Source organism: Phalacrocorax carbo (assembly GCF_963921805.1).
Source record: "Phalacrocorax carbo chromosome W unlocalized genomic scaffold, bPhaCar2.1 SUPER_W_unloc_1, whole genome shotgun sequence".
NCBI classification, from domain to species: Eukaryota; Metazoa; Chordata; class Aves; order Suliformes; family Phalacrocoracidae; genus Phalacrocorax; species Phalacrocorax carbo.
Window position 1 is genome coordinate 1,383,975 of NW_026990243.1, and position 18,022 is coordinate 1,401,996.

At 42.5% G+C, this 18,022-nt stretch overlaps 2 protein-coding genes across 2 annotated transcripts in view; one reads left to right on the top strand and one right to left on the bottom strand.

The window, feature by feature from the left end:
* The window catches only part of LOC104047827 (NAD(P) transhydrogenase, mitochondrial-like), an 849,989-nt gene extending 843,444 nt beyond the window's left edge, over positions 1–6,545 (top strand). The window contains exon 4 of the mRNA XM_064439802.1: positions 6,358–6,545. Coding sequence (XP_064295872.1) covers positions 6,358–6,411 — 54 coding nt within the window. The 3' untranslated portion in view covers positions 6,412–6,545. The remainder of the gene's footprint in view (positions 1–6,357) is intronic.
* The window catches only part of LOC135310808 (potassium/sodium hyperpolarization-activated cyclic nucleotide-gated channel 1-like), a 281,354-nt gene that overhangs the window by 207,498 nt on the left and 55,834 nt on the right, over positions 1–18,022 (bottom strand). The window lies entirely within an intron of this gene.

Sequence of the window (18,022 nt, forward strand, 5' to 3'; positions counted from 1 at the left end):
TATATATAGACAATGTGTTTTGTTACTAGAAGAATGCACTTCTGTCAAAAGGAATGACAAAGTGCAGTTTTGTGTAGTAGACTGAGAAAACTGGCCAGGATTGCCAGGACTGAGAGTCAAAAGGGTAAAAGGTAATTCCGGCAGGGGGAGATCGCGACCACCGACCCAAGTAATACCACCTACTCAAAAGAGAACAATAGAAGAAGACAACTGAGTTTGCGCAGTAATCTACATGTGGAACAAGCAAGTTTGTACCAATCAGTAGAAAGGACAATAATGAATATGTATGAATAGGTAAATTTTTGATCTATAAATTGTATGGGAAAAGTGTGTAAGGTATGCACGTTAGGAGGCACAATCCCCTGTGCATCCGGCGCCTTGAATAAAGAATGCCTGCTCTTTAATACTAAATTGGTGTTAAAGAGTTGTTTCTGATTTTACCGCGTTTTTCGGTAACAGTAATAGATCTGATAAAAAATTACAAAATTGTTTCATATTGGGAATCACATTTCTTTGGAAATGAAAGAACACCACTTCAAACATTTTCTGGAGGAGGAGCAAGGGGGAAGTTAAGGAGTTGACAGTGCTGAACTAGTCTGTCTCCCAATTAAAACTAAAATTGTAACAACTTTATATATAATAATGCAAATGAAAAATAAAGGTGAAATGAAAATGTCTTGATTGTGTCACAATAAAATATTCTAGCTTAATTGAAGAATATTATTCTTGATTCTTCCTGTGATAATTAATTTAGCCTTAAACGGAATTCCAATTAAAGTTTACAATTTATTGAATAGAGACAAGCAAGCAGCGCTGGATGCATGGGGGATTCTTCCGCCTAACATGCATCCCATCATACAAAATTACAGGGTTTATATTCAGTTACTTAATTAATAACAATTAGTAAAAACACACCTAAGTTTACACTCATTGGTCAGTGATAAGCATCCCACTTGCTGTTGGTCAGCCGTATTTAAATCAGCCACGCTTGCCATGTAGATTAGCACACATGCTCTTTACGGGGGTGGGGGGACAATTCTTTTTGGTCCTGAATTGGGTCGGTGGTCGCAATCTCCCCCTGCCGGAATTACCTTTCCCCCAGTTTCCATGCTTCAGCGCCTTCTGAGCCAAGAAGTTCCCTGTTATCACTACTGGCTGATTTGTGGTCTTCCCTTATCTTGGCACTCTCCTTTGTAGCAGGGTGTTTCCACTGTTAGTCCTTGAAGTTCTACTGAATTGTATCCTTTTAGGAGGCTTCTTGTCAATGAAGCATTCATTGCTAATGCCCTCTTGTCTGGCCTAAGCGTTATTTATTATCTTGTTAAAATTCTCAGGTGTTAGTTTCTACTCCTAACTAAAATTCTTTCTTAACAATTAACTTAACAAATCGCCAATCAACATTCCAACCATTAAGACAGTTAACAAGTCAATTGAACGGCCCTCGGTTACACAAGCACAAACAGAACGGTCAAATGTTAGAGGGTCACACTTCACCGTGTGGCCCTAGCATTGTTCCATATTGACACGAATCAGATGAACACATTTTACATTCCTGTTGGTAAATTTGACATTACCATATTTTGTTCTTTACTGAAGCAAAGAAAAATGTCAAAATCATAAAATCCTTCACAGAACAGAATTGCTGAACAAAAGATTGTCATGCAACTGTATCTGCATCTGTATGTTCACATCCTGAACATACAAAATTGTGGTCCTACCTACATTCATTGAGGTTTCTTTGCCATCCTCATCTACATACAAAAACCAATGGCTTTGAGAAGTGAAAGTGAATAACTTCATTCAGAGTGTACTGAACTAATAAATAATTGCAAATATGCATTGGGAAATCGATCAAGATCAAAGAGTCATAAATAAATTGTTCCTATATTGTCTTTCCTCATGGTTAGATTGCAACTCTAGACCTACACAAACATGCACACACAACATATGTATATATCTCTTACCTGTAGATAAATAAATTCCACTAATTTATTTTTCCAAGCTAACAAAATGACCTTTGAGCTCAAAAATTACAAAATTAGCTTTGAGCTAACAAAATAACATTGCCTCCTACCAGGAAAAAAAATTAGAGAGAAAATAAGGCAATGACTGGAAAGGTTGGGGGAAGGGGGAGAAAAACAGAGCAAAGCTGCTGTAAGGACTGTGGTTCTGTGTAGTGCTATTTTTATGAAAAAAGACATATTTCCCAGTATTAGTGGTTGAAGCAAGTCTCTTGATTCTTTTTTCTATCTGTAGGCTGAAGAAAGCAGGTGGACTTTTTTCTGACTTTTCAAAGTTACAAATATATTTATACTCTCTCTCTTTTGTACTGGCAATCAAATAATATCAAACTCAATTGAACTGAGAACACTTCTGCAAACATAATGATTAAATTTATCTGAATATCAATTTGCTTAGATATGAAGGGCTATTAGTAAGCAAACATCCATTATAACATACATCAAAAAGCCTGGTCATTTTAGAGAGTTCACTAATAATAGAAACAGAATTATTACAGTGCATTGGCATTGACCATTTTGCCAGCAATGAGCAGCTGCTTTATAGCACTGTTAATATTATCTTTTCATGAGCTGCCAGCACTGACACTTTAAAAACAACTGCTTCCACCTCTTCTGCCACCGGTGGTTATAACCACCTTAGAGTAATGTGACAACTGGCAAAGCTCAGGAAGGCAAATGGAGAAAAGTTAAATTTCAGTGGAAATAAGACAGAAACACCAGTTCAGAAAATTATTAAACATACTGTTATAAAGTTTACAATTTATTGAATAGAGACAAGCAAGCAGCGCTGGATGCACGGGGGATCCTTCCACCTAACGTGCATACCGTCATACAATACTACAGGGTTTATATTCAGTTACTTAATTAATAACAATTAGTAAAAACACACCTAAGTTTACACTCATTGGTCAGTGATAAGCATCCCACTTGCCGTTGGTCAGCCGTATTTAAATTAGCCACGCTTGCCATGTAGATTAGCACGCATGCTCTTTACAGGTGGGGGGGGCAAGTCTTTTTGGTCCTGAATTGGGTCGGTGGTCGCAATCTCCCCCTGCCGGAATTACCTTTCCCCCAGTTTTCATGCTTTAGCGCCTTCTGAGCCAAGAAGTTCCCTGCCATCATCACTGGCCGACCTGTGGCCCCCCCCATCTTGGCACTCTCCTTTGTATCAGGATGCTTCCACTGTTAGCAACAAATCGCCAGTCAACATTCCAACCATTAAGACAGTTAACAAGTCAATTGAACGGCCCTCGGTTACACAAGCACAAACAGTTCCATATTGACACGAATCAGATGAACACATTTTACAATCCCTCATCTTTTTTTTATGGCATTGATTCGTGTTTTTGTTTCCAATTGAGTCAATACTTGCTGAATTGGCTTCTTTTGTTGCAGTTTTCTGCATTCCTTGTATAACCGAGTGTATTAGTCTCGTAAAACAGGGTATTAAACATGGAATTATTAACAGTCCTCCACATATCCCCAATACAGACCATCCATAAAGTTCCCCCCTAATTCTCCTAGATTGATTCTATTCCAAATTTGAACTGGGACGTATGCAATTTTCTTAATTTCTTTTCACCTTTCTTTCCACCACAAACATAACAATTGGTTACATTCAATGACTTAGCAATGTTTTCAGCAAGATTTACAAATAGATTTTTAGCAACTGTGGGAATTTCATATTTTACTCCTGTTTCTATTTCATGCCGAATTTGTGAGTTCTTTTGGATCATAGCATACGGTCCTGTTACCTTGTCTGCATAAAGCATAATGCAGCTTCCTATTTCCTGGCCTTTACAGTCATATTACACATTGACTGCAGTTGTCATAGCCAAGGTTAAGGAACTCACCCCAAGTAGGACTAGAAGAGTTCCGGTAAGGGCCATAGTGATTGGCGGTCGCGGCCCAAAGGGGTTGCAGCCCTTGGCAGACCTTTTCAAACCATAGCACCGGTTCCCTATCCGGTCTTGCCCTCTTCCTTAATCTTAAGGGGTGTCCTTTCCTGAGTATTTAAGGATTGGCTTTTTCCAATTCGTATGCTATGTCACAAAAAAATCCAGTGTATACCATGGATAGCCTATTGCTATTCCCAGGAACCAATATTTCCTTGTTATTGACAAATTGTCTTCCCTAATGGGTATTCATTTAGGAGCTTCTCCGTTTACAAATTCTACAGGAGTAATCACAGCAAAATTCCCACAGCAACTTAGCTTATGTTCTTTGAGGATGGCCTCTTCAGGTTCTTCTGATGGTTAGCTTAGTTTCTCTGGGTTCAGATGTGACTCTCCACTCCTTCACTGGACCTTTCACTTGCGACACATGTGTCCACCCTTTTTCAGCAGTTCTCACAGCTGTTTCTGTAGTTAATTAAACCTCTTTCTTCCCAAATTTTCCCAAAAGTACGGACCACCTGTCATGGTTTCAGCTGGGGTAGAGTTAATTTTCTTCACTCTAGCTGGTATAGTGCTGTGCTTTGAAATTAGCATGGAAAAAAAAACCCTGTTGAGATAACACACAGATGTTTAGGCTGTTGCTGGACAGCGCTTATACTAGTCAAGGACATGTCTAGCCTCCCATGCTCTGCTGGGTGCACAAGAAGCTGGGAGGGGAGGGGGCACAGCTAAGAGAGCGGATTCAAACTGACCAAAGGGATATTCCATATCATGTAACGTCATGCCCAGTATGCTACCTGGGAGGGGCTGGCCGGGGGAGGGAGGGAGCAATCGCGGCTCGGGGACGGGCAGCGTTGGTCGGCGGGTGATGAGCGGTTGTATCGTTCGTGTTTCTGCATTTTTTCCCTGTTTTCCCTTTCCTTCCTTTTCCCTTTTATTATATTAACATTACTGTCATTATTATCATAATCATTTATCATCATCATTCTATTGTAGTTATTAAACTGTGCTTATCTCAACCCACAAGTTCTTTTGCTCGTCCGATTCTCTTCCCCATCCCACAGGGGTGGGGGGGGAGTGAGCGAGCGGCTGCGTGGTGTTCAGTTGCCAGCTGAGGCTGAACCACGACAGTCGATTTTTGGCGCCCAACGTGGGGCACGAAGGGTTTGAGATAATAACAGTTGCTGGTCACAGCATTGATTCATCTGCTCGCAGTATTAGTTTGTCCAGTCTTTACCATGCCGATTGTAAAGTACATGTTAAAACTTGCTGTTGGTTTTGTCAGTTGGCTGTGCTCTGCAGTGATTAGAGATATCTTGCCTAGGAGACTTGTTATTAAAACACTGGCCTTGACTGTTATCAGTTATTTAGGTTTTGCATGGAAGCCGTTACTGTACTACAGCTACCACCTCATGGAGGCAATTAGCAATTATACCTCCTCCTCTGAGGAGTTTTTTATGGAGGAAATACAGAATGGCACCGTAGCTACTATCTTATGTAATGTCTCCTCCCTCATTACAACAACTTTTCAGTATCTTGAACATCCTTGTGTAGTTAAGATACATCTGTTGATATTGCTTTGGCAGGTGGTATCAGATCTGTCTAAGGTTAATAAGCAAGTTAAGAATATAATCCAGAGATCTGTCCCAAGGCTCGATAGCTATGCGTGTCAGGGTATGTGGGAAAGTATGGGCAAATGCCTAAGACGGTGGGCACCCCCTGTGGTGTGGGACTTCACCCCTGAACAAGTGCAGAATCCTGAAAAATTAGTAGAACATTTGGAGGAAGTCTGTTGTCACCCTGGCAATTCCAGAGAGATACGGATCACTGCCATGTGCTGGGGTCTGGCTTATGCCTATCATGCCCTGAATGAAGTCACTCCACCGTTGAGTGCTGCTGTGCCAGACATGCTGGGACTTCAGTACGAACTGGAGTCCAAGGCAGCCAAGTGGTATGCCACAATTGATATTGCTAATGCATTCTTCTCAATCCCTCTGGCAGCAGAGTGCAGGCCACAGTTTGCTTTTACTTGGAGGGGGGTCCAGTACACCTGGAATCGACTGCCCCAGGGGTGGAAACACAGTCCTACCATTTGCCATGGGCTGATCCATAATGCTTTGGAACAAGGTGGAGCTCCCGAACACCTACAATACATTGATGACATCATCGTGTGGGGCAATACAGCAGAAGAAGTTTTTGAGAAAGGAAAGGAAATAGTTCAAATCCTCCTGAAAGCTGGTTTCGCCATAAAACAAAGTAAAGTTAAGGGACCTGCACGAGAAATCCAGTTCTTGGGAATAAAATGGCAAGATGGTCGTTGTCAGATCCCCATGGATGTGATCAACAAAATAACAGCCATGTCTCCACCAACCAGCAAAAAGGAAACACAAGCTTTCTTGGGCGTTGTGGGTTTTTGGAGAATGCATATTCCACACCTGTAGGGGAATAGACAGGGATCGGCGACCGGAAGATCACGGGATGTGACGGAAAGATAGACTCCTCCCCATAGGAGTGGCAGGAACAGGAACCGCAAGAGCTATATAAGCGTGTGACGCAGCTAAATAAACGGACATTTTGTATCCATCATATTGATGTCTGTGCATCACTGTCCCCAGGGTGGGTAGAGCCCTGTGTCCCGGAGATATGCGGCCCAAGATAAGTTCTCCCGTAGAAGCGTACAGCTACACACACTACAGTCTGATCGTAAGCCCTCTCTGTCAAGTGACCCGGAAAAAGAACGATTTCAAATGGGGCCCTGAACAACAACAAGCCTTTGAACAGATTAAACGAGAAATAGTCCATGCAGTAGCTCTTGGGCCAGTCCGGGCAGGACAAGATGTAAAAAATGTGCTCTACACTGCAGCCGGGGAGAATGGCCCTACCTGGAGCCTCTGGCAGAAAGCACCAGGGGAGACCCGAGGTCGACCCCTAGGGTTTTGGAGTCGGGGATACAGAGGGTCCGAAGCCCGCTATACTCCAACTGAAAAAGAGATATTGGCAGCATATGAAGGGGTTGGAGCTGCTTCAGAAGTGGTTGGTACTGAGGCACAGTTGCTCCTGGCACCCTGACTGCCAGTGCTGGGCTGGATGTTCAGAGGGAAAGTCCCCTCCACACACCATGCAACTGATGCTACGTGGAGTAAATGGGTTGCACTGATCACCCAGCGGGCTCAAGTAGGAAACCCCAGTCGCCCAGGAATCTTGGAAGTGATTATGGACTGGCCAGAAGGCAAAGACTTTGGAATATCACCAGAGGAGGAGGTGACACGTGCTGAAGAAGCCCCACTGTATAACACACTGCCAGAAAATGAGAAGCAATATGCCCTGTTCACTGATGGGTCCTGTCGCCTTGTGGGAAAGCACCGGAGATGGAAGGCTGCTGTATGGAGTCCTACACGACAAGTAGCAGAAACTGCTGAAGGAGAAGGTGAATCGAGCCAGTTTGCAGAAGTAAAGGCCATCCAGCTGGCCTTAGACATTGCTGAACAGGAAAAGTGGCCAGTGCTCTATCTCTATACTGATTCCTGGATGGTGGCAAATGCCCTGTGGGGCTGGCTGCAGCAGTGGAAGCAAAGCAACTGGCAGCGCAGAGGCAAACCCATCTGGGCTGCCGCACTGTGGCAAGATATTGCTGCCCGGGTAGAGAACCTGGTTGTAAAGGTACGTCATGTGGATGCTCATGTCCCCAAGAGTCGGGCCACTGAAGAGCATCGAAACAACCAGCAGGTAGATCAGGCTGCCAAGATTGAAGTGGCTCAGGTGGATCTGGACTGGCAGCATAAGGGTGATCTATTTCTAGCTCGATGGGCCCATTACACCTCAGGCCATCAAGGGAGAGATGCAACATACAGGTGGGCTCGTGATCGAGGGGTGGACTTGACCATGGACGTTATTGCGCAGGTTATCCACGAATGTGAAACATGTGCTGCAATCAAGCAAGCGAAGCGGGTAAAGCCTCTGTGGTATGGGGGACGATGGCTGAAATATAAATATGGGGAGGCCTGGCAAATTGACTATATCACACTCCCACAGACCCGCCAAGGCAAGCGCCATGTTCTCACCATGGTAGAAGCAACCACCGGCTGGCTGGAAACACATCCTGTCCCCCACGCCACTGCCCGGAACACTATCCTGGGTCTCGAAAAACAAGTGCTGTGGCGACATGGCACCCCAGAGAGAATTGAGTCAGACAATGGGACTCATTTCCGAAATAACCTCATAGACACCTGGGCCAAAGAGCATGGCATTGAGTGGGTGTATCACATCCCCTATCACGCACCAGCCTCTGGGAAAATCGAAAGATACAATGGACTATTAAAGATGACACTGAGAGCAATGGGGGGTGGAACATTTAAACACTGGGATACACATTTAGCAAAAGCCACTTGGTTAGTCAACACGAGGGGATCTGCCAGGCGAGCTGGCCCTGCCCAATCAGAATCCTTACGTACTGTGGAAGGGGATAGAGTCCCTGTAGTGCACATAAAAAATATGCTGGGCAAGACAGTCTGGGTTATTCCTGCTTCCAGCAGAGGCAAACCCACTCGTGGGATTGCGTTTGCTCGAGGACCTGAGTGCACTTGGTGGGTGATGCGGGAGGATGGAGGAGTCCAGTGTGTACCTCAGGGGGATTTAATTTTGGGTGAAAACAGCCAATGCACTGAATAATACGCTGTTAATTGCTGTATGATGTTGTATGTCATCACTACTATGGCTGCATCAATGGAATGTTATCATGGTGGGAATCTCCCAATTAATAATAATAGCAAATGAACTTTCAATGGAACCGAGCAAAGTGCAGCAGTGAGAGAACAAGAACTACCAGTGCAGCGGTGATGGAACAAGGACTGACATGCAACAATCTGACCCCACACACACCGCCTCTCTGAAGGACTCTTACAAGAGATGAAATCCAAAGTCATGGACTAAATGAACTCAATGGACATTTCACAGGCGTTCTACAGGGGTGTTCCATAAACTAGTGGAATGATAAATGAAAATCTGTATATATATGTATTGTTAAAGGATGAGAAGATGGATAGGGATTATTGAATTTGTACTGAATAGTATGGGACCTGAGCATGATGTCAATGATATGGAATAAGGGGTGGATACTATCATGGTTTCAGCTGGGGTAGAGTTAATTTTCTTCACTCTAGCTGGTATAGTGCTGTGCTTTGAAATTAGCATGGAAAAAAAAAACCCTGTTGAGATAACACACAGATGTTTAGGCTGTTGCTGGGCAGTGCTTATACTAGTCAAGGACATGTCTAGCCTCCCATGCTCTGCTGGGTGCACAAGAAGCTGGGAGGGGAGGGGGCACAGCTAAGAGAGCGGATTCAAACTGACCAAAGGGATATTCCATATCATGTAACGTCATGCCCAGTATGCTACCTGGGAGGGGCTGGCCGGGGGAGGGAGGGAGCAATCGCGGCTCGGGGACGGGCAGCGTTGGTCGGCGGGTGATGAGCGGTTGTATCGTTCGTGTTTCTGCATTTTTTCCCTGTTTTCCCTTTCCTTCCTTTTCCCTTTTATTATATTAACATTACTGTCATTATTATCATAATCATTTATCATCATCATTCTATTGTAGTTATTAAACTGTGCTTATCTCAACCCACAAGTTCTTTTGCTCGTCCGATTCTCTTCCCCATCCCACAGGGGTGGGGGGGGAGTGAGCGAGCGGCTGCGTGGTGTTCAGTTGCCAGCTGAGGCTGAACCACGACACCACCCCACATGCGTATTTAGAATCCGTAAATACAGTCCCTCTTTTGCCTTTTAATAATTCCAGGGCCCTACAGAGGGCATACAGCTCACAAGCTTGAGCTGACCATGATGGACTCAGAGGTCCTGACTCCACAAGTTCTAGGTCCTCATTAATTATTGCATATCCTGATTTTCTTTTCCCTTCCACCACTCGGGAGGAACCATCTATAAACAGCACCTTCCCATCTTCCAACTCAGTATCCCTTAAATCTGGCCTCCCCTTAGTCTGGGCCTCAATTACCTCTAAACAGTTATGTTGTAATTCCTCCTCTGATGGCTCTCCAAACAAAAATTGTGCTGGATTCTGGGCAGAAGTCACCCTCAATTCTAAGTCAGGGGAGTCTACTAGTATTGCTTCATACTTTAGGATCCGGCTGTCTGTTAACCATTTTTCTGCCTTCTGCTGTAAAACATTTCTGACATTGTGTGGGGTATACACCTTTAAAGGAGCACTAAAAGTAATTTTTCAAACTTCCTCTATTAGCAACCAGAGCTTGGAGGCAAGCAGGCTATCCTCTGCTTACTGGATCAAGTAACTTAGAGCAATACCCCACAGGTTTTTTGATTCCTGCCCAGTCTTGAGTAAGAACTCCATATGCTGTCTGGTTTGATGTATTTACAAAAAGATAGAAAGGTTTTTCTAAATCTGGGAGGCTCAATACAGGTGCTTGTATTAATGCCTTTTTTATTTCCTCGAATCTCTGGTCATCTTCTATGAACCACTTGAGTTGGTTATTAGTTAATTTCTCATATAAGAATTTTACCTTTTCACTATAATTTTCAAGCCACGGTCTACAGTATCCTAATAATCCCAATATTTGTCCATTTTCCTTTTTAGTTTGTGGGGATCTCAAGGATAGAATCCCAGATATCCTATCAGAATCTAGCTTCTTCCTTCCTTTACTCAGCCAATGTCCTAAGTATTTTACTTCCTGTTCTACAAACTGTAGCTTTGATCGGGACACCTTCAATCCCTTCTCCCCCAGAAAATTTAACAATTTAATGGTGGCCTCTCGAGTCCCCTCTTCAGTTTCTCCTGCTACTAATAAATCATCCACATATTGTAATAATTTTACCTCCTTGGGTAATGTAAAATCTTGTAAGATTTTCTCTAAAGTTTGTCAGCTGCTTCGTCTTTTTGTGTTAAAGTGTATAATCAATTTATCCCCTTTACTCTGAATGCCCAAATTTAACTTAAAAATCAAATCCCTTCCTAATAAATTGTACTCCGCTTCAGGGAGCAAAAGTAAATCATTAAGGTAAATTTTCTTTTCTGTCTCTATTTCTACATCTTTCAAAATAGGTACTTTAAAAGGTTCTCCTTTTGCCCCAACTACAGACATATAGCTTTTCCCTTCTTCTACTCCTTTTGGAAGTTTTTGAATGGTTGATTTCTCGGCTCCTGTATCTACTAAAAATAAAACTTCCTCTTTATGGGGACCAATTAATAATTTTATCAAGGGCTCTGTTGATGTTGAAGTCCCCAGAAGATATAGCCCCTGACACCCCTTATTCTTCTTTAAACATTCTCTCATCTTGTTCCCGTTTATGGCAGTTCTTCTGAACATGTCCCCTCTTGTTACAGTAGTAACAGACGGGAGTTGTGAATCTCTCTCGGTAAGGTTGTCCCCGGGGTGTCTGCTCTATTCTTTTTTCCCTTTTCTCTCCAGATGGAGTCTTATTTTTCTGACTTTCTCTTACTGCTGCTACAAAAAATTTTTGCTTTTGCTTTCTGCTTTTCTTCATCCCTCCTAACTCCTCTAATCCTCTTTCTTGCCGGTCTTCCAGTTTTTCTAATTTCCTTCTTATATCCCCCCAAGATTTGGCTACGAATTGTGTTCTAAGGAGTGCGGTCCCAGCCACTGTATTCAGATCAATTCCAGAATACATTTGTAAGCTTTTCCTCAACCTCTCCAACCATTCTGTTGGAGATTCGTCTTTCCCTTGTTCATTAAATGCTTTATTAATGTTTTGCCCTCGGGGAACCGCTTCCCTTATTCCCTGTATGATTAATGTTCTCAAATCCCTCATATTCTGTCTTCCTTGAGGTTGTTGATGATCCCAGTGGGGATCCACATTTGGTCATTTCTGATCTCCCGGGAGTCCTGCCTGATTCTGTCTTTCCCAAATCCTTATTCCAGCTTGTCTAATCATTCCCCTTTCTTCAGCAGTAAATAGGATTCCTAAAATGGACTGTATTTCTTCCCAGGTATAAGTGTTGGGGCCTAGGAATTGATCTAATTTTTCAGCTACGCCGAGGGGATCATCCAATAGGGTCCCCATTTCTTTCTTAAAGTTTCTTACATCTGTGGTATTTAATGGTACTGCCACAAACCCGATGCCTCCCTGATTCCCTCCGAGGGGTACCTCTCGTAAGGGATATAGAGAAGCCCCCTCAGATATGGCAGTCCTACTTCTCGTACATGCAGCCGGCGGTTGATCCAATTCCGGTGCTGTTGGTGGGGGAGGCAGGGATAACAGTGGGACTGGTGGAGGTAATACGGCCACTGGAGGGGAAGCCGCTACCAGAGGTGGATTATTAGGATATGGGGATGGCAGGTTGTCCAGTGGTTCCCATTTATCATCTTCTTCCCTTTCTTTTTCATTTTTATCTCCTTCTTCCTCAAAGTTTTCATCTATTGAGGCTGGAAAAGGACGTGAAGTCCTGATCCATAATCCTGCATAATCACTTTCCTCCTGACTAAAAGGTTCCTTTGAACATATATATTCAAGGCCTGGCAAATCCAGTCTTCAAAAGATCCAAAAACAGGCCAAAAGACAAGTGGTCTTAAAGGTTCCTTCGGCCATTCAACCATACAATATTGAACCAATTTTAATTTACTTTTTCCTTTTCTGGGGCCCCTTTCATTCCAATTTCTAATCTGGTAGTTTGCTCCCTTTCTTCTGGTCCTGGGTCCTCGATTCTGTCTGACCCATCTAGGAATTTTACTGTGGCAATTCCTACAGCCCTTGGTTACCAGTAAGAGTGTCTTGCAGGGGGTTTAGGACCTATCACCCTCCCACGAATCCTATAGGAATCACTTCGGTCCTTCACCGGCCAAGTCCCTCGCGGGAGATTGGAACCGCGGTTAGAAGACCTCCACAATCACTTCGGAACTAGGTTCCGTCTCAGTCACACTCTTACACACACAGGCAACCGAATCCCACCCAACCAAACGGTATACAGCCTAAATACTTACGACTCCGTCGCCTTCGTTTGGATCTTCGCGCGCAGAATTACGGGCAAAACAAACTGCTGCAGCCGGCAAGGGAGCTTATAAAAATTAAATTCTTTGCTTGTCCCTGTTCGGGTTCAGGATGGCGTATAGCCCTAATCCAACCTGACTAGGAGCCACCAAATGGTGGGGCGCCACTCCTAGATCAAGTCAGAATTCAGGAACCAAGACCATCCCAGACAAGCCCCCAATTGTTATAAAGTTTACAATTTATTGAATAGAGACAAGCAAGCAGCGCTGGATGCACGGGGGATCCTTCCGCCTAACGCGCATACCGTCATACAATACTACAGGGTTTATATTCAGTTACTTAATTAATAACAATTAGTAAAAACACGCCTAAGTTTACACTCATTGGTCAGTGATAAGCATCCCACTTGCCGTTGGTCAGCCGTATTTAAATTAGCCACGCTTGCCATGTAGATTAGCACGCATGCTCTTTACGGGTGTCGGGGGGCAAGTCTTTTTGGTCCTGAATTGGGTCGGTGGTCGCAATCTCCCCCTGCCGGAATTACCTTTCCCCCAGTTTTCATGCTTTAGCGCCTTCTGAGCCAAGAAGTTCCCTGCCATCATCACTGGCCGACCTGTGGCCCCCCCCATCTTGGCACTCTCCTTTGTATCAGGATGCTTCCACTGTTAGCAACAAATCACCAGTCAACATTCCAACCATTAAGACAGTTAACAAGTCAATTGAACGGCCCTCGGTTACACAAGCACAAACAGTTCCATATTGACACGAATCAGATGAACACATTTTACAATACTAATTTCAATTTGATGCTGAAACTTTGGAATAGGATGCAGACATAACATCTGCTTATCTTTAGGAATAAGCAGGAAAGGTTCTCCTCATCCTAAAAGCCCCTACAACTTCAAATAAAACACAGACACATTCCTATGTGCACTATAACAGATCCAAGACATTTTTGCAATAGAACAAAAAATAAATAGTGAGGCATTTTTCACTGGAGGCCTGACCACTTATGTGAGATAAAGAATAGATTAATTATTTCCTAAATAGTTGCCTAGTGAACAAAATGGAACTGCTTCAACAGATCAGAAAGGGATTAGATAGTCATCTGATAATTTGAACCACTCCTTAGGGAGTAGAGGAGAGTAGCCGGGTGAGGACTTTATCTGATTATCCTATGCTCTAGATGACTTCTCTAATTTACTGAACATTATTCTTTTTGGCATATCTCTCTCTCTTGCCTCCCTGCTTTGATGGAAAATATTCAGATATGAGAAATTTTTTCCTCACTAAAGAGCTGTCATTGGTACCATCACACTTTTTTTTTAATTATCATCATCGTTATTATTATTACTATTGTTATTGGCAATCATGAATTGGCATCCTCTGTTGAAAGCTCATATTTGCAGAAAATTCTAGCTCTAACTATCCTAGAGCTTTAACTTACCACTGCCAAAATTAAGGCATGATTGGCATGCCACTTGGGTGTCTTACAACACAAGGTCAGACATTGCTACTGCTGTTACTGGAATTGTCTGTGGTACATAAAAATAGCAGAATAAGAAAAGATAAACCCTGCTAATGGGTAAGAAATATTTAATAGTTTAATAGTGTAATTTTCCTTTCATCGGTTACAGTAACCTCCCTGCTGCTTTCTCCCAAAGAAAATCAAAAGGTGGACAAAATAACATCCAGACCTAAATAAATTATATACATGGAACATACCATTCATAATGGACTGAAAATATTATTAAAAGTTTTAAATATGTTTTTTTCAAGAAACTGAAGCTTGCTGGCCTTATAGCTACCCAGCACAGTTGCATTTGTCATTATTTTTTATATTGCTCATGGAACTGAAAAGAAAAATTTGTATCATGAAGCATCTTCAAGGAAATCTAGCAGTTCCCCTACTCTAGTGAGAGGTGTTACAGCAGACAGACCCCCTGGGAGTTTCCCAGTGTCCCCTCCCTCCCTATAAGTTATTAATGTGATTCCTTCATAAATGTATCTTAAATATAGAGAATCACTTAATATAAGACATTATGAAGAAAAAAGAACTCAGCACATGAAACCTATCTTCTCTTTAGAATTTGCAATATTCAAATTCAGGCCTTCAAAGTATTCCATGTCTTAGCCCTGAAGCCTAAAAGTCTGCCAAATGCTCCAAAATAAAGACTGTAGGGAACAATGATACTCCCCAGCAGAACTGAATGTTTCACAACATCAATAAAACTTGCGTTTCTTTAAAGATCTTTAACAAAATAATAAGGAGCCATACCAAAATGAGACAATCCATGTTATGCACTATTTCTGAACAAAAACAAAACTAAAATATCAAATAAATCAGTTCTAAGTAGCTTGAGAAATAAGACTTTAGAAACAATATTTCATTGGCTAGCATTAGACAGTGCTCTGTCATTGTTTTAGCTTGGATAGAGTTCATTTTCTTCACTGCAGCTGGCATAGTGCTGTGCTTTGGACTTAGTATGAAAACAACGTTGATAACACACCGATGTTTTGGTTGGTGCTGGGTAGTGCTTGTACTAGTCAAGGACTCTTCTAGCTTCCCATGCTCTGCCAGGTGCACAAGAAGCCGGGAGGGGAGGGGGCACATCTAAGACAGCGGATTCAAACTGGCCAAAGGGATATTCCATATCATGTAACGTCATGCCCAGTATGTTAACTGGGAGGGGCTGCCCGGGGGAGGGAAGCAGCGATCGTGGCTTGGGGACTGGCAGCATTGGTCGGCGGGTGGTCAGCGGTTATATAATTTGTTTGCTGTTTTTTCCCCTTTTCCCCTTTTCCTTTGCATTATATTATCGTTATTGTTATGACTATAATCATCATTATCATCATTATAATTTTATTTTAATTATAAAACTGTTCTTACCTCAATGCACAAGTTTTTTTTTGCTTTTGTTATTCCGATTATCTCCCCCATCTCACAGGAGTGGGGGGAGTGAGCAAGCGGCTGCGTGGTGTTTAGTTGCCAACTGGGGCTGAACCACGACACAGACCATCAAAAAGGGCTTGCCCATCCTATTCAAGTTCTTAATGAGTTGCTTCCTATTTGGTATAGAGATTCCTGCAACCTCATTGATCTTAAGGAATCAACAGGATAAAAGGATACAGACGTGAATACTGCTGGATCAAGGATGTGTGACAGTTAATCTACATTACAAAGAAAAGGAACATTTTAGTGATCATCTTTGGCCACTGCAGAGGGGTATTGGTTAACAGCTGGCTGAATATGAACCAGCAGTTTGCCCAGGTGGCCAAGGCGGCCAACAGCATCCTGGCTTGAATCAGGAATCGTGTGGCCAGCAGGAGTAGGGTAGTGATCATGCCCCTGTACTCTCTACTGGTGAGGCCACACCTTGAATATTGTGTTCAGTTTTGGGCCCCTCACTACAATAGGGACATTGAGTTGCTGGAGTGTGTCCAGAGAAGGGCAACAAAGCTGGTGAAGGGTCTTGAGAACAGGTCTTATGAGGAGAGGTTGAGGGAAGTGGGGTTGTTTAGCCTGGAGAAGAGGAGGCTGAGGGGAGACCTTATCACTCTCTACAGCTACCTGAAAGGAGGTTGCAGTGAGGTGGGTGTTGGTCTGTTCTCCCAAGCTGCTAGCAATAGGATGAGAGGAAATGGCCTCAAGCTGCATCAAGGGATGTTGGATATTAGGAAAAATTTCTTTACTGCAAGAGTGGTCAGGCATTGGAACAGGCTGCCCAGAGAGGTGGTGGCATCACCATCCCTGGAGGTGTTCAAAAAACATGTAGACATTGCACTTTGGGGCATGGTTTAGGCAGCATGGTATTGTTGGGTTGATCATTGGACTTGATCTTAGAAGTCTTTTCCAGCCTTAATGATTCTATGATTCTTATAACGTCTTATTGATGACATACCTAAGAGACATAGAACAAAGTGAGTTTGTAACACTTTCTTGAAGAATGGTGCTATAGCACCAGGGAAATCACTGACAACAATGAAATGTAAGCATTGGTATATATTAAATATCATTCTGGAATGCTGTCAACTATGTCAAGGTTATAAGCCAACGTGCATTACCCTGAGAAGGCCAAAACCCAACTGGTTCCCAATTTTAAAAGTGCTGACTGTCTAGGAATTGGGTGAGATAGGACAATATAACCTTGTATCTTATGATGCATTTTTATATGCCAAACACTCCATAGCAAACAAACAACTGCGAAGAAAGGGGAATCTTCAGCTGTCTACTGATTTAAGAAATCTCAGATTTGGAATTCTACTTTCAGATAGGTCATACCTCACTACTTCAAGGAATCAAAGAAAGATATGGCAAATCAGGAACCCCGAAAATATGTCATTTTGGGGAAAAAAAAACAACCAACCAAACACAAAAAGTTGGTGACGGCACATGCTACAGGCAAAATCACCCAAGGTCACAGAAGAGATTACAATACAATAGAAACTGCATTTGGAACTCAATTTCAGTGGAAGAAATTGTAAACAGTGAAAGAAACATTAACTTACAACAGGTAGAATAGCAGCCTTTTCTGATGCTGGTGCACTTAGCATGGCTAACAGGCTAAGTTAAGACCACAGTATTTTTAAATGCCAGCAAAGAGAGCATTGTGAATTATAAAGCTGTTATTTAGGGTAGAAATATATTTTGAAGAACTGCCTAAAATGAAAGATATGCCATGTCAGGCATTGTTCTGAAGGAGTGCAGATTTTACCATACCTTTTAAAATATACCTCTCCATTTTTTCTGAGCAATTTTGGCTCATTGTTTGTTCTTATACTGATTAGTTATCGAGGCAGCAGATCTGTGTCAGTGTTAGACCACCTTTTATCATTTTTCAGTTACTGATAGTTTATCTCATCACACTTTCAACCAGGAGGTAGATTAAGTCACCAAGCTCTTACAGAGACATGCTTTTCTATGCGTTATCATAAAACTTCACATTGAGTGCTTAAGGATAAAAGGCTTATAAAAATGTGCTTTATTCATTGGTAGAAATATTTTTTCTAAACTAGACATAGCAAGTAGAAGATTGAAAGTCTATTAATGGACCAAATCAGGTGATAATTTTGATAAGTCTCTATACGTTTAAGAGTTGTTATAATTGATTTTGTTCTACCTACATAGTAGTG